Source organism: Nelumbo nucifera, chromosome 7 (genome assembly GCF_055504915.1).
Source record: "Nelumbo nucifera cultivar China Antique chromosome 7, China Antique-T2T, whole genome shotgun sequence".
NCBI lineage: Eukaryota > Viridiplantae > Streptophyta > Magnoliopsida > Proteales > Nelumbonaceae > Nelumbo > Nelumbo nucifera.
This window is the reverse complement of record NC_142655.1, coordinates 49,817,832-49,835,318: the sequence shown is the minus strand read 5'-3', so window position 1 is coordinate 49,835,318 and position 17,487 is coordinate 49,817,832. Positions and strand designations below refer to the sequence as shown.

The 17,487-nt window shown below is 36.9% G+C and overlaps 1 protein-coding gene across 3 annotated transcripts in view; it reads left to right on the top strand.

Annotated features, from left to right (window-relative positions):
• The first annotated feature begins 2,413 nt into the window (after window positions 1-2,413).
• LOC104608113 (neuroblastoma-amplified sequence protein) overlaps window positions 2,414-17,487 on the top strand; it is a 67,339-nt gene continuing 52,265 nt past the window's right edge. For 2 of the 3 annotated variants that reach the window (XM_010273997.3, XM_010273996.3), the window contains exons 1-3: window positions 2,414-2,747; window positions 2,884-2,923; window positions 3,628-3,801. In XM_010273997.3, coding sequence (XP_010272299.1) covers window positions 2,664-2,747; window positions 2,884-2,923; window positions 3,628-3,801 — 298 coding nt within the window. In that variant the 5' untranslated portion in view covers window positions 2,414-2,663. The remainder of the gene's footprint in view (window positions 2,748-2,883; window positions 2,924-3,627; window positions 3,802-17,487) is intronic. The other variant, XM_010273998.3, reaches the window with a different exon arrangement.

Genomic DNA, 17,487 nt, shown 5'->3' with positions numbered 1-17,487 from the left:
TTATGGTTATCCTTCACTCTAGGTTAAAGGGCCACCTGTCATTAGCATCGAGGAAAGTAGGACAATTCGGCCTCCATGAGGGCCCACCCAAATTACACCCCTAACTCCTTTTACCTCAAATTCTTTTAACAAATCCATGCATTGCAAGGGTCCTTGTTAATACAAGAATAAAATATTAGAGACTAGACTTAGGCGGTTTCATGACTAAGATCAATTTCAGGTCAGCCTCTTCTTAATTTTTGTCAATAAAATTGCTAAACAAAAACCCTCCATTTCTTTTGTACAATTTGAAAAAGGAGTAGATATTCTGGTAGAGAAAGAAGTTTTGGTGGGTGAGAAGCTTAAACCTCTTTTAGGTATTTTGATTCAAATTTTAAACACTGATATAGTGGAATTTACACTTTTTTGAAGCAAACATCAACATTTTTTAAGTTTTTAGGTATTAGGAAGCATTATAATGGTCAATTTACACTTTTTAAGTAAGCATCAACATTTTTTTTGTATTAACTTACGCTTCGAAAAAAATATAACCTAGGACTCCTTAACCATATGAGTTCTTATTAGGTTAATATCTATTTATTTTAACCAACTTATATACATGATAAATTACTAGGATATTTTTTTGTGTGTTACAAAGTTAATCAGGGATTTTAGAACAATAATATGAGCTATCTGTACTATATTATTAAGCGATTAGGTCCCACATTAGCAGCCCTCTCCTTTTCCCTTTCCCCTTCTCTCTTCTCTCCTTTCTCCCTTACCCCTTTCCAGCTCTTTCATTCGCTCTCTCTCTTTCCTCTTTTTCCCTACCCAGCCCACCCATTAAGCCACGTGGCAAGATAGTTAGTTATAAAGGAAAAAAAAGAGATTTTGTTTTATAATATCTAGCCAAGTGGCAACACTATCCCCACCTTTCCCTAAATTATCTCTAACTCCTATTTATCTCTAAAATTATCTTTAATTGCTACTTATCCTCTCCCACTTTTGATCTATATCTATCTAAAGAAAGTTTGAATTAAAAAATTTAAGGATTACTTAAATATTATAATGGAATTATGTAATAAATTTAAAATATTTATTATAAACACAAAAATAATATTTTTATGGATTATTCAATCTAATAACTAAATAATAGTTTAAAAATTTAAATGACAATTATTTAAACACATAATAGAAATTTAAAACTAAAAAAAATATTATTCAAATATTTCAATAACTAAATACATTAAATAAAAATATTAAAAATAGCTAAATAATTATATAACATAATATTAAATATTACGTAATACCTTTAACATAAATAAAATTTAAATAACTAAATATTTTAAATAATGAAGTATTATCACAGCTAAGTTTTTAAATAGCTAAAATAACAAAATTATGTAATGAATTTAAAAAATTTCTTACAAGTAGAAAAGTAATTAATAATAGATTTCATAATATTTGAATTAATAATATAACAAAATTATATAATAATAGTATAAATTATAATTTTGCATATTATTAAATTCAATAAATAATTAATATTTAAAAAACATATAAATAATGACATTATTTGAACAACTAATTAATATTGTAAATAACTAATTTTTAAATATGTAAAATATAAAATAATTAAGAACTAAATAATACTTTGAATATTAATTAAAGAATAGGTTAAATAAGGAAATTATGTAATAGCTTTCAAAAAAATAATATTTCTCTATATTTATTATATATTTGTATATACTAAAATTAATATTTAGCGTATTTTCAGCAATTATTTATTGTATTTGTGTTAAATATATTTTTAACAATAATTTAAATTGATAATATAAAATATTTTAGAATAAGAAATGAGGGAATTTTGCCATTTTTCATATTAAAAATTATATTTAAAACATAAAATATTTATATATAAATCTATGGTCAGATTGGTTCAATTTTCGTCGATTTACAAATGGTCAAACCAAAATTGACTTGACCTAATGAAATTGGGAAAATATTAAACCAAAGCTGATTGAAAAATAGTAGAAAGCCCACCAACTCAAGTTGGTTGATTTCATGAGTTTGATGAATCATCAATTCCTCATAGTTGAAATTAATTATTGTTATTTTTGTATTAAAAAATTTAAAAATAATATATAAAATATAAATAATTATTAATTATTTAAAAATTAAAATATAAAATAATTATATAGTCTTATATATTGTATTGTTTATCTTTTTCTATATATATGTATATATATTTGTATTATATTGCTTTTTCTAGTATATATATCTATATCTATATATATACTTAATTAGTTACTTCATTTTTAATATTTTCATGGATTTTCCATTGTATTTTTTGAAGCGTACGTGTCATGCGAGGAGAGACTTGTTGATGGCCGCAGGCTATCGAATTTGGACAGCCAAATTGTTTCCTTTAGTTGGTAGCGTTGTGTTGCCGGTTGATTCGGATTCATCGAGAGTGGGGTCGTCTCTCTTGTACGCATTCTCTCTCTCTCTCTAGTGATCGCACGAGGGAGGGACTGGATAATAGCAGATCCGGACTGGTTTGAACTTGAAGTAATTTCATGGAATTTCCAGACGGTCTCTATGATTTTGTGTTCTAGGGTTCTGAAATCTCGGGGCAAAAGAAAAAAATATACACGGAGAATAAAAAGCTACAGTATTTGTTAATGGAGGAATCTGTTATAGAGGTGCTTTATGAGACACGGTGTCATGCTTCAAGGCCTTTCGTTTCCAATTATCCTCCGCAACAGGTATGTCATCTCTTCTCTTTTCTAGTTCTATTGATCTGATTTTGATTTTACGCGCCCAAATTGTCTATTTCGTGATGAATTTGAAGTCTGTTGCTGCCATTCTTCAGTTAATCCTTTTTCTTTGTGAAAATTTCAGCTAAATGAAGGCAATAAAGGTGGTTTATTGTCCTTGATAGGTACGTTGTTTTTTTCTTCTTTTCTTTTATTTTTTCATCGTTATGCAGTTTTGAATGCTGGACTAGATCAATTGGGTAGAAAGACTAATTATTATTATTTGTTTGCTTTTTTTTTTTTTCTTTCAGTTATTCGATTTAGGTTTGTGTGGTGTTGCCCGTTTTGAATTTGCTAAGCTTCAGCTTTTATATTTGCGTTAAGCAGTCAAGAAGTCTGCCTATTCAATAAATGTCTGCTGCTCCTCCTTGTCAAATGATGTTAGATCAAAGTTTTAGCTTCAGGGAATTCGATAATCTTTGTTTACTAGCAGTTGTATTAGTTGCCAAAGTTTCAATATGAGTTTAGAGTGTGCTATACTTGAATTTTCTTTTAGGGCTTCTGAACGTGTGGTTATGGTCAGCGTTTCATTAATCTGTCAAATTGATCACCTTTATCTTTCAAAAAAAAATATGAACTGGGATTTGTTGTTGTTGGTTTCTATGATTAACATTATTAGCTCGTCTATTTTTTTCTATAGGTTCTCAGAGTAGATGCTTTTGATGTAGTGATCAAGGTTTTCTTTGTTACCTGTTCAAACACAGCTTTGGTTGTTGTGTGCTTATTCTGACACTAGCTTGTTGATACCAATCTTTCTATTGGAATGTTCCATTCAAACTGGTTGGCTGTGTCAAATTATAGAACACTGACAGGTTTTTATCATATGAAGGTCTATCTCAACTTAAGGAGAAATGGGACAAATATAAAAATCCCAAAAGACTGAACAAATTGGTATCCTTATTTATCTCTCCGAGTGGTGAATATGTTGCTATAGCTGTTGGAAGTCAAATAACAATCTTGCAGAAAGGTGATGACTATAAGGAGCCATGCGGCAGCTTTACCAGTAAGGATCTCTGAGCTGATTTCGTAGAGAAGTGTTGGGCAAAATTGTGCTTACAAGTGAAATATTGATGATATTTTTACATTAGTTCTTTGTTTCTGGAGTCTGACTATGATGCCAAAAAGGTATTATAGCTGAAAGATTGATATCCAATCAACCGGTGTCATCTAATTGGTAACCAATCAATTGCTATTAATTCAAATTCACATGGGTTTCTAATTGGTTAAAGTTTTTCATGTATCATACCTTTCTGGTATCATAGAAATTGCCTTGTTGCTGATCATTTTTTTTCCTAACAGTAATTTAGATGTTTATAATTTTATGCAAAGCTTTTTGCTTCAGCTTGGTGGTTAGCATGGCAATTTTTTGAATGTTCTTTGAACAATTTGGACCCAATATTGCATTACTCTTCTTAGAACTTAAAAGGGCCATTACCAAATGTTGGTGCTGTATATTTTGGGTTCCTAGGAGGAGTGGACTGGATAGAGGCCTAACCTTTGGTCCCCCCCCAGTCCACCACAAAAGTGTCACTCTGAGACTCCACTTGAACTTGTCAGGTCAAGATTTTACCATTGGACCAAGTGATGACCCATAATGCTTTTTTTTTTTTTTTTAAGTCTTAGAAACTACGTCATAAGTATTATTGTGGTGATACTACTAGAGTTAAGCCAAACTAACACATTTCTTCAGGACTTATTTGAAATATGTTGAAAGAAAACTTGACATCATCATCATTGTTGTCTTTTTTTTTTAAGTAACAATTTAGACCTTATGTAGACTTATTTTTCTAAGCTAATTACTTCTAATTTCTCTCCAATTTATACCTGTAGTTGGACTAATTTCAAATTCAAAATTTACTAGAACTCCTAGAAAATCTTCTAAAAGTTGTAAATTTGGCCTGCTTATCCGGAAAAAGGAAACTTGATCCATTGCAAATTCTAATGTGTTTCTAATGACAAAACAGCTTCTATAGTGAATTCCTACCCAAACCAATTCTACAACTACCATCAGTCTAACATATCAATCTAGACATTATCCCAAGTCTATGGGATCAGCAACATTATTCCCTTTCTGCTACTCTCTCTCTCTCTCTCTCTTGGATAGATAAGAGGAAGAATTTCATTAAAACAAGAATATACAGTATTTTAGTGAATTACAACTGGGGTATGAGTACCCCTAAAAAACAGTTAAACAACTGAGCCCAAGACAATCACTCCCTAAAACAGTTAAGCAAGTGAAACACTTACTCCTTAAAACATCTGAGCCCAAAATAATTGCTCCCTTACAATCCCTTGCCTTGCTAGAGAATCTGCCATCCCATTAGCAGCCCTTGGAACCCACTAAACAGTCACTGCTACACATCTTAGGTGCCACTTGATTTTCTTTACCAAATCTCAGTAAATCTAGGCTGCGTTTGTTACATTTTGAACCAACTTACTACTTCTAGGGAATCTCCTTCTATCACAGCCTTCTTGAATTTAGTTTTTCTGCTAATTAGACTCCGCACAGCACAGCAGACAATCCAGCTTTAGTTGAATCTCCTTGAGTAATATGACTTGAGAATAAGCTAAAATAGTTCCATCTATATCCCCGAATACCTCTCCTATGCCTGAAGGGCCTGGGTTGCCAAAATAGCTCCATCCAAATTGAGTTTTATAAAGCTTTCCGATGGTGGCTCCCAAATATGAACTATTTTAGTCTTTCTTGTAGATGAAAAGGCCACTTCCTTCCAATTCCTTTTTATATCATCAAAGGAGAATGGTGAGAACAAGTCCAAGGACTTAACCCAATGAATCAGCCTTAGGAGGATACAATCTAAAATTGCTTCCACATTTATCTCCTCATCCTTTAAGGCCATGTTTAGTTTGAAGGAAAATGTAGGGAAAGGTAAGGAAACCTTTACAAACTTTGTATTGGTTTCCCTGTCTTTCCCTTCCTTTCCCTACCTTTTCCTTCAAACCAAACATAGCCTAAGAGTCTCACATTTCTTTCTTCCCAAACTGTCCATACAACAACAGCCCTAGTACATCTCCATAATTTTTTTTGATAGATAATGATAATTTTATTAATTAAAGAACTAAGTATACATCATACAATTCCCCACAAAGAGGCGTGAGGTGCAGCCTCTGAACTACATCATAAAGCTTATGATTGAGCCCAAAAGAGCTGATTCCTACGTACTCCTTGTTTAGCTAGGAAGTCTGCCAGTCCATTTGCCGATCTTCTTTCCCATTGAAACTGTGACTGAAATATTTGATGTTAGCAGTTAGCCACTTAAATCTTCTCAAAGCCCCCCTGTACGGCCAGGCTTCCATCTCTGGTTCTTTTAGCCATCCAATAACCAATTTGGAGTCACCTTCAATCATTAAATGCTCCACTTCCAACTCTTTTGCAATTTCTGCTCCTTGTATCACAGCTTGGAGTTCTGCATTTACTGAATCTCCCCACCCTATAGGACCAGAAAATAGAGCTACAATCTGCCCCTCATCATTTCTAAAGACTCCCCCTATTCCAGATGGCCCCGGGTTGCCCAAAGAGGTCAAAGGACCACTCCCAAATTTTTATCAAGGGACACTCCCAAATAGAGGTTACAAACGGACAGGAAATTATAATGTGATAAGCAGTCTCACCATTTGCCTTAAAGTGTGCACCAGTTAGGGGATAAACAAACAATTTTCCTTCTCTTCTGAAGCATGTCTAGAGTGTTGATTTTTCTATGAAAGATCTCCCAACAAAAAAGCCTCTATTTTAAGGGATCTGGTTTGCACCAAACCTCACTCACTGGAAAGGGAGACCCAGAAGGAGCTTGAGCAACTAGAGAATGAAAGGAGGCACAAGAGAAGAAACCTTTAGGGTCTGGGATCCAAATTCTTTTGTATGGGGTAGAAGGAAAAACAACTGAATCAAGGATGAGCAACAACTCAGAGATTAGGACACATTCAGCCTCTTAATCCTCTTTTGAAACACAAATTCCAAGGCTCCAAGCCATTCTCTCAGAAACAGGCTCAGTTTTAAACAAAGATGCTGATTAAAGAGAGGGGAAAGCATCTTTAAAGTAGAACCACCCACCTAGGTGTCCTCCCAAAACCGAATTTTAGACCTTGAATAAGAACCATACCTGACTTGCTCAAGGAAGCAAGGAAGAACTGCATGAATAGCTTTCCAAGGAGAGGAAAAAGTAGCTCTATTTGAGACTCCAGCATCCCAACCATTTGCAACAGTCCATGTAGACTAGCTATTACCTTGTGCTATAGTTTCTCATTCTTCAAGGGGATTCTCCGATTCTCCGTAGCCATTTCCCTAGCAATGCTTGATTCTTACATGTCACATTCCCCACTCCTAAAGAAAATACCTCATTATCTTTTCCAGCAAGTTAGACACTTTTTTGGAAATCTTAAAGACAGAGAGGTAATACATTGGAAGGTTTGCTAGGGTAGACTTGATCAAGGTTAGTCTACCACCTAATGAGATGCAATTCTGCTTCTAAGCTGCTAATCATTTTTCAAACTTTTCTATGACCGGAGTCCAAAAATCCACATTCATTGGATTCCCTCCTAAAGGCAGTCCTAGATACTTCAAAGGTCACTCACTAGTTTGACAACTTACAGTCTTTGCGATTGCTTCTACCTCCCTCTCAGCTTAGTTTACCCCTACTACACAACTTTTCTCAAGGTTAATCTTCAAGCTAGATCTTTTTGAAGAGGTTTAGCAACAACTTAACCTTCTCACATGTTGTAGATTGAACTCATTACAAAAGATCATTGTATCACTTGCAAACTATAGATGGGTGACCACCATATAATTTCATCCTATTCTCCACCCTCTCACTACCTCCTCAATCGGCTTTGGAAATCAATCTACTAAGGACATTTGCGGTTAAGGTGAAAAGGAAGGGTGAGAGTGGGTCTCCTTGTCTTGGGCCTCTAGAAGTTGGAAAGAAGTTCCTTACTAGGTCATTAACTAGTACAAAGAAATGACTGTTTTGTAGGCAGCCTTTGATCCATTTACACCATTTTTTCCAAACCCACATTTCTTTAAGACCTCTAATAAGAAAGACAAGTCCACCAAATCATAAGCCTTCTCCACATCCTAGTGTTTTAAAAGTGCAAGGTGCAAAAAAGACGTAGGGGCCAATTTCTGCTTGAGGTGCAAGGTGCAAGGCGCAAGCCTTTTTGAAGCAAGGCGCAAAAATACAAAAAAGCTAAAAAAATAAAAAAAATGTCAGAAAATTAAAGAAAAATCCAAAAAAAGCAAAAAATAAAAAAATATAAACCTAAATTTTAAAATAAATGTTTTAAAAAACTATTATCTAAAATTAAAATACATAAACATAATATGTAAAGCGTATTCAAATGAAAATTTAAAAATAAGGCGCATTCAAATGGAATTTTCAAATTTAAAATTTAAAATACATAAACATAAACATATAAGCGTATTCAAATGGAATTTTCAAAAGGTGCACTCCTGGGTTGAGGCGCAAGGCGCATTAGGTGCACACCTAGGCACCTAGGACCGAGGCGAGGTGCACGGGTCATTTCAAAAATTTTGCCTAGACAAGATATGCCTTATTTGCAAGATGGAACACCTGTTGATATGGTTTTCAACCCATTAGGAGTACCTTCACGAATGAATGTAGGACCCTAAAATGCGCCTTGCCTATGTGCCTAGGCATGCCGTTTAAATCACTACCACATCCAATTTACACACAAAGCCTTTGCTACCTTCCCTCCTTTTATCCTCTACGCATTCATTGGCTATCAGAATTTGGTCCATAATTTGCCGCCTATCCTACACAAATGCCCCTTGGTTATAATTTTCTCCTTTACACACTCATTGGCTATTAGAATCTGGCATAATTTGCCTATCCTACACAAATGCCCCTTGATTAGGTGTGGTGATAGAAAGAACTACCTCTTTTAGTTTCAAGGATAGTACTTTGGCCACTATTTTGTAGATACTTGTCACCAAGCTAATTGGCCTAAAATCTCTAGGGGTCAAGGCCTTAGGGTTTTTTGGAATCAACACTAGAAAGGTGACATTAAATCGTTGGTTTATAATGGCTCTTTCAAAAAATTTAGAGAAAACCTCAAACAAGTCATACTTGATTATCTCTCAACAATCTAGGTAGAATGCTAAGGTAAATCCATCCAGCTTTGGTGATTTACATTTGTCCATGGAAAATACAGCCCTCTTTATCCCTTCCAAATCAAACCTCTTCTCCAATACAACTTTGCTAGATTCCTCTAGTGAAGGCCACTATAGGCTTTCCACGTCCAACCGATCCTCATAAGCCTTTTTGAAGCAAGATTTAAAATGGTCAACAAATATCCTTGCTATCTCCTCTTGATTAGTGACCTCCACTCCCTCCCTAACCATTTTGGACACAAGATTCTTTTTCTTTCTCCCATTTGTCACAACATGGAAAAATTTAGTGCTACCATCGCCCTCTTTGTCCACTTGTACCTTGATTTTTGTCTCCAACTGGTCTCTTACCTTAGAAGGATTTCCTCTAGATCTTTTTTTTTTTTTAATTCCACCTTTTATCCTTCTCTTCCTCGCATAAGGATGATTGAGATTCCTTTTTGTGTGTCTAAGAGATCAATTTGGGTAATTATATCTTCTTTTCTTTCAATCTTCCAAAATGATCCCTGTAACATACTTCCATTCTTTTGTTCTGTCTTTCAACCTCTTTTACCTCTTATGAAATCTAATTCCTTTCCATTTATAGCCCACCAACTCCTCATTCTGCCAACCTTCTACCCTAGGTTTAAAATCAAGATGAGTAAGCCACATGTTCTCAAAACTGGCAGTTATGTTTTCCCAATGGGATTCCTAGTCTAGGTATAGAAATCTATCCAATTTTGAGCAGGTTGGGGGTTTGGAAATTAGATCAGGTGAAGCTAGCTTGTAGTAGACGAGGTTCCTTTAGCTCATATTGATCTACAAAAAGTTTAAAGTTCCGCATGCTTGTGGTTATGAGTTGGTTTAGTTTGTTGGTCTCATGGGTAAACCTAACCACATTGAAGTCCATTCCCCCTAAGAATCCAAGGGCCCTCCTGATGCTGCTTGATCCGAGGTAGTGCAGGAACCGAGGTTACAGTCAGATAATCCTTGCCAACTGGGCGGAGCCAAGGTGGAAGGACGAAGCCGCGCTCCAAGATCTGAAACCAAGAAAAATTTAGAGACCCGAGGAGTTATCCTCGGGTAGATACTCCGACGCTGAAGTCAATAGAAAACGGTGCGCGGTCGGGCTGAGCAGTTGGAGAATGATGCTGGTCCGAGCAGAGTAACAGTATGGGAGTCAAAAGTTGGATCCCTTACCTTGAGCGGGAGGTACTTTTTTATAGCCGAAGATTCGTGTCCTGACCGGATGAGGCTTCCAGGGTTGTTGGGATGAGGTTAACTGCCGAGGTCTTCGGGATAAGACCTAATCCCCAGCGGAGTTGTCCCCATTCTATCTCCTGTCTTGGTCGCGCTTATCCATACGACGCGGTGTCGATGTGGCTAGATGTGATGAGGTAGGCCACGGAGGTGATACGGTGTCTATGTGGCCTAGGTGACAAGGTGGCCACGTAGGCTCCACGTGGCGTTCAGAGCCAGCTCTTCCATAATCCGAACACCTCCCACAAGCCTCTAATAACATAAAGCTCTTCCCAATAGTCAGATTTCTCCTTGTAGGAATTTGGGCCATATATGTTCGTTAAAACCCTAGTAAAATCCTCATCCACCAACTTGAGTTTTATCGACATTTGTATCTTTTGATTAGTTCCCTCCACAATCCACTGTTGCATTATTCCAAATCGTAATAATACACCTTGAATCTCCCCAAGAGGGAGAAAAGTTCCAACTAACTCCCCAAGACCTCCAACAGCTTCTAATCCATCTTTTATCTACCTCCATCAATTTTTATTCTTGTATCAATACAATGTTAGGCTTCTCCTTCCTTAAAAAGTCCTTGATTCGTGCCCTTTGCCTAACACTACCCAATCCTCTTACATTCTAGCTTATGATCTTTATGAACTAAACAATATGGAAATCCTGCAGACTAAACCTCTCCTAACTAGTTCCCTTCCTCCTTTCCCATTTAGCGCTAATTTCTGCATTACTTTCCAGATCCCTCTTCAATCCCTCTAGTTGGGGCGACCATACAATATAAAAAGAGAAGAAGACCAAAGTGTGCCCCTTACAACACATAACTAATATTACACCACTCCCCCTCAAGTTGGGGTGTAGATGTCAACCATCCCCAACTCGTCACACAGATTATAATGCTGCAAGGAGTTTAATTCCTTAGTAAAAACATTTGCAAGTTGTTCTTCCGAGCTAATGTATGGAGTGCACACTTCTCCTTTCTCAAGTTTCTCCCTAATAAACTGTTTGTCATCTTCAATGTGCTTGGTTCTATCATGGAGAACCGGAGTTGCTGCAATGTTGATAGCAACTTTATTGCCACAATAGAGTGACATAGGGTCATCAAAGTGAAAACCCAATTCACCTAATAGGTTCTTGATCCATAGTAGCTTAACAACTCTATGTGACATGGCCCTATGTTTTGCTTCTGCGTTGGATCTGACTATCACACTATGTTTCTTATTTATCCAAGTAACAAGATTTCCTCCTACAAAGGTACAATAGCCATTGGTGGATTTCCTGTCATCCACAAAGCTGACCCAATTACCATTAGTGTAAACCTCAACTCTCATGTGACCATTCTTCTTGAAAGAAAGACCTGTCCTTAGGAATTTGTTTAAATATCTAAGCACCCTGCTTGTTGCTTCTAGGTGTGCTGCCTTGGGAGCATGCATGAATTGACTGAGAACTCCCATGGCATATGCAATGTCGGGCCTAGTCATAGATAATTAGAGAAGTCTATCCACAAGTCTTTGGTATTGCTTTGGATCTTTCAAGGGTTCACCATTACAATCCCTAAATTTGTGATTCATATCTATAGGAGTATCAACCGGTTTGGCTCCAAGTTTTCTTGTATCTTTCAGGAGATCTACAATATACTTCCTTTGGGAAATGAAGATACCTTGTTGAGAGCGGGCAACTTCAATTCCAAGGAAGTAATACAATGGTCCTAAATCCTTCACTTTAAATTGTGTAGCTAGGAACTTCTTTTAACCTTTGTATCTCTAAGACCTAATTACCAGTGATAAGTTAACAATGTCATCCACTTCAACAATCAAGGTTGTTGTTTTCCTTTGTTCCTTCTTTACAAAGAGTGTGTGATAATATTGGCATTACTTAAAACCCCATTTGTTGTACTGCCTGGTGGAATATGCTAAACCAAGCCCTCGGTGACTGTAATAGGCCGTATAAGGATTTCTTCAATTTGTAGACTTTTTGTTCATTGCCCTTAGCACAAAATCCAAGAGGTTGAATCATGTATACTTCCTCCTTCAAATCACCATTCAAGAAGGTGTTTTTAATGTCTAGTTGATGAAGCTCCCTGTCAAGGTTTGTTGCTAAAGAGAGAAGAACCTAGATAGAATTCATTTTTGCCATTGGAGCAAAAGTCTCAGCATAATCAACCCCATAGACCTGTGCAAAGCCTTTTGCTACTAACCTAGCCTTGTATCTCTCAATTGTGCCATTTGTCCTATGTTTCACAAAGGACACCCATTTGCACCCCATGGGCTACTTTCCCTTAGGAAGGTCTACCAACTCCCATGTACCATTTTTGTGTAGGGCATTGATCTTTTCCTTCAGAGCCTCTTTCCACGCAAGAACAAGTAAAGCCTCTACAACACTCTTAGGGAAAGGAACATTGTCAATTGCAAATAGGAAAACACGAAATGAGGGTGTGATATTCTCATAGGACAAGAAATGGGCCATGGGGTGGTTTGTGGTGCATGATTTGACTCCCTTCCTTTTTGCAATATGGAGGTCCAAATCACAATTTGATGGGCCAACATCAATGGGTTTAGGAGTTTCAACTAGAATAATAGTACATGGGTGTGGATAGGGATCCAACCCTTGAGAGTTCAATAGCATTGTTTGCATAGTTTTTGGTTGCTTTGTGTTTATTGAACTCTGTTGGCCTTGGCTTCTGTAACATTATCTCCGGAAGACATGAAGTGGATGAGGGTTAGGAGAAGGCAATAAAACTTGTGTTTGTTTCTATTTCTCCTCACCTAGACTCTCCCCCTATGGGGAAACAGGAAAGTAGGGAACATCTTCAAAGAAAGAGACATCCATAGAGACAAAATATGTTTTTGAAATGGGATCAAAGCAACGATAACCTTTCTGAGAAAGAGGGTATCAAAGGAAAACACACACAATAGCCTTGGGATCAAGTTTGCCACAAGTAGGAGAGAAATCATGAACAAAGCACTAGCACCCAAAGACACACATAAGTATAGGGAACATTGGGGCCTTAGGAAAGAGAAGCTGATGAGGAGACCTATATTCCTGCAACCGAGATGGCGCTTGTTGATAACATAGGCAACAATCTTAACAACATCCACCCAAAATCTTTTTGAAACATGCATTTGCAACAACGACCCTGAGCAACTTCTAGAAGATTGCGATTTTTTCTCTCTGCAACCCCTTTCTGTTGAGGGGTTTTGGAATAGGAGCTTCGGTTAAGAGAGCCATAGGAAGCAAAGAAATTGGTGAGGTCACTATGAAAGTACTCCTTGGTGTTGTCTGATTGAAAAACTTGAATCTTTGTCTGAAATTGGGTGTATACCATATGTTGAAAATCTTTCACAAGTTTAGGGACTTCTTCTCTTGAGTGCATAGGGTAAACCCAAGTATATTGAGAAAAGTCATCAACAAAGGAGATAAAGTATTTGTAGTCATTCTTAGTTGGAATATTAATAGGTCCCCAAACATCATAATATATAATGTGAAAAGGAAAGTCTGATCTTTTATTACGTAAAGGAAATGGAATTTTACAATGCTTGCTCAATTGACACACTTGACACTGAAAATCACTGATTGACACAAACTTAAATAAATCTGGGAACAAGTACTTCAAGGGCTCAAAAGACATATGGCCCAAACGATGGTTCTACAAAATGACTTGGACTCAAAGACTCTGAGACCGCAAGGCCAACTTTATTCTCTATCAAATAAAGACCATCAACCATGTTCCCTCTACCAATCGTCTTCTCGAAGGCCAAATTTTGAAAAACACAAGAATGAGGAAGAAAGTTTACTAAACAGTTCAAAGGCATGTGTAATACTGCTAATGGACAACAAGTTAATGGGCAATTTTGGAACATGTAAAACATTTGATAATGAAATGCCAAAAGGCAAAGATATAGATCCCTGACTAACAATGGAGGAGAAGGATCCATCGGCTAACCTCATTTTTATCTTTGCTAGAGAGAATGGTGTATGATTGGAAAAAGGTTAACTTACTAGCCATATGGTTGGGGACACCGGAATCAATAATCCACGGGGATTCTGGGGTATCAATAGATATATGAAAAGTAGAGGTTAAGTTACTTGAGGAAGAGGCAAAGGAGGTAGAAGGTGTTGATCCAAAATCTGCCTGTCTGATAGCCCTACCATATTGCTCCAAATGGTCACAGAAGGAGTTGATAACATCCTCCTTGAGATCAGAAGTACGGGGGTAATCTTGAGAAGAACTCATGGTAGAAAATGTCAGTTCGTGAGAAGATGAAAGAGCTAGAAGAGAAACACAAGTCCATATCTGTTAGGGTTGATCAATCCGATTAAACCAACCCAGGAAAGATGTATTTATATTAAACTCAAGTGAATGGATAGGATTGTCCTTATAGGGAAAATAAAAGCGCTATACACTAATGTACATGCCTATTACAGTGCAAGAAAGAATAATAAAATACAATAGAATTACAAAACTACCCTTTATTTTCTCTACCCTCCCCCTCAAACTGATGCTAGGGTATAAGCATCAGTTTGTCCACAAGAAAATTATGTCGGGCTTTGGGCATGGCTTTGGTGACATAGATTCGCAAGCTGTAGACCCAATGAAACATGTGGGAAAGATATGTGATCCGCGTGGAGAAGATTATGAATGAAGTGACAATCTACCACAATGTGTTTAGTACGTTCATGGAATATGGGATTGGATGCAATCTTGATTGCACTCATGTTGTTCGCAAATAGAGGAATATCAGATGAGTGATCAATATCCATGTCATGAAGTAGCGCCTTAAGCCAAACTATTTCACTGCATACTAAGGACATGGCTCTGTACTCAGCTTTAGTAGATGACTTGAAAATCGTTTGTTGTTTCTTGCATTTTCAAGAAATCAGGGAATCACCAAAGAATATACACTAGCCAGTATTAGAGTGACGAGTGTCAGGGCAAACTGCCCAATCAGCATCTACATAAGCTCGGAGCTGTGTGGAGGAAGAGAATGAGAAAAATAGTCCATGTGATAATGTGCCCTTGACATAACAGATAATCCGAAGAACTATAGAATAGTGAGGCTGACGTAGAGCAGATACAAACTGACTCACGATCTGAACTGCATAGGAAATGTCCGGTGAAGCTCTCTTAGGCTTAGTTTGGAAGGAGTACAAATGCAAATATGTAGAGTGCAAAACCTTATATTTTGTATTGTTTTGTATGTATTTGCACTGTACATATTTGCATTTGTACTTTTTCCAAACTGAGCCTTATTCTCGAATTCCAGAGCAAATAACATTCCATGCCTACGCCCCTTCCCCTTTAGCTCCCCAGTGTGTTGGTCCTGGATAAAACAATCATCACGAGTAAATCAGGCATTATTACCATCATCAACAAGTTGCTCAACAGAGATAAGACTAGTAGTCAATTTAGGTACAAAGAAGGTTTTGGAAAGATGAAAGGGTTTGGACTTGGAAGTGGACAAAAATAAATCATCACAACCACATACAGGTAGAGAATCACCATTAGCAGTAATAATATGGTCGACAAAGGTGTAAGGTTTAGGAGACTAACTAAAGGAGGCCCCGATCATGTGGTTTGAGGCTCTAGAATCAATAATCCACATGTGAGAAGGAGATGAACACAAATAAGTAGACTTATCAGCCAGTCCAAAAGTAGAAAAAGCAGAGGAAATAGCTGAAGACATGAGCTCACGAATCTTTTCCTCAGCTAGATTTCCCTGTGCATTTGGCTTGTGAGTTGCTGATGAGGTGGCAGTATCAGTAGAAACAGGTTCAGTCGAGGCCTAATAAGCCTTATATTGTCCTTTCCTGGGAGGCCTAGTTGGGCGTTCCACTATAATGTGTCCCTTCTGTTTGCAATAGGTACAAAAGTTTTTCTTCTTGAAGTGGGATGCCACATGACCATATTCTTTTCATAACACTGCATCTTCGAGAAGTCTTTCTTACCTTTTTGTTTGGTAGCCGAAAACTCTGTATCAATCCCATGTTCCTTCTTCTGATCAAGTGTAAACAAGGTAAGAAGACGAGTTTCCTCCCTTAACAACTCTCCAAGAATTGCATCAAGATCAGGCATTGGCTCTCTACTGAGTATACTAGAGCGTAGAGTTTCATAATTGGGCTTGAGGTGCATCAAAAAGTGCATGGTCTTTCTCTTATTGAGATGTTTCTTCATAGTCTTTATACAACAGTCTGTAAACAAATCCATTTTGATATTGCCTAGACATGTTCGATTGCTGATATACCTTTTCAAGGTACTCTAACATGTCATGGGCTGATTTGAAACCTCTCATCGGAATACTAACATCCATGTAAATAGAGCCAAGTATCCATGAAGTAACCTGAGCATTCTCAGTTCTCCACTGTTTCAGCCCTTTGACATCACTGGCGTTAGGCATGGAAGTGGAATCATCAATATAACCCCACATACCTTTCCCTTCAACAAAGTACTGAAAATGAAACTTCCAGAGAGCATAGTTGCTCCCATCGAACTTGACAGAAATAGTTTCATTCTTTTCCAAAGCCATGTAAAAAAGCATACGAAATAAAAACTGATCGAAGCAAGCAAGATAAGCAGTAATCAAACTTAAGAGAGTCAAAACTGAGAAAAGTAACCTCTTACAGTCACAAGAGATTGTCCAAGATCCAACAATAGGAGAAAATTGGTGTAGAAACCACTGATGTGGTCCCCACCTCTTTCTATTGTACTCGTATACAACTACTAGTTATTTAAGTGTCAGTCCACAATTAGTTGTTAGTCTTTTATTAGGACTTTAATTGTTGTCTTTTATTAGGATTTTAATTTTGCCATGTAAGCAGTCTTATCCTTACTTCAGAATTAATATAAATAGAAAGAGGGGGGTGGCAGTTTAAGCATCCTCTTCTTTTCTGAAATCCTTCCTTTGAAATCTTCTTCTCTTCTTGTCTCTTTCTCCTCTCATTCTCTTAATTTCCTGTTGATTATACACCACAACTTGGGCTGTTAGTAGTCTCATACGACTACATAGTATCAGACCCAACCTAGGAAATCTTATGGTAGTCTAACATGGCTGGCTACATAAGAATTTCCTACAGTTGGAAAATTTCCAGCAAAAAGGATCATCGGCTGAGTTTTGGAGATGTTGGTGAAGCATCAGAGGATGACCAACAATCAGGAAGAGTCAGAAGGAAGAACCCTCAAGATTAGGGTCAGACTTGTTTCTGAAGGTTGCGGCCAGAAAGTCAGAAGGAAGAACCCTCAAGATTAGGGTTCAGACTTATCTTTGAAGGTTGCGACTAGAGTTGTGTTGAAATAAGTCAATCTTTTCTATTAAAAAGATT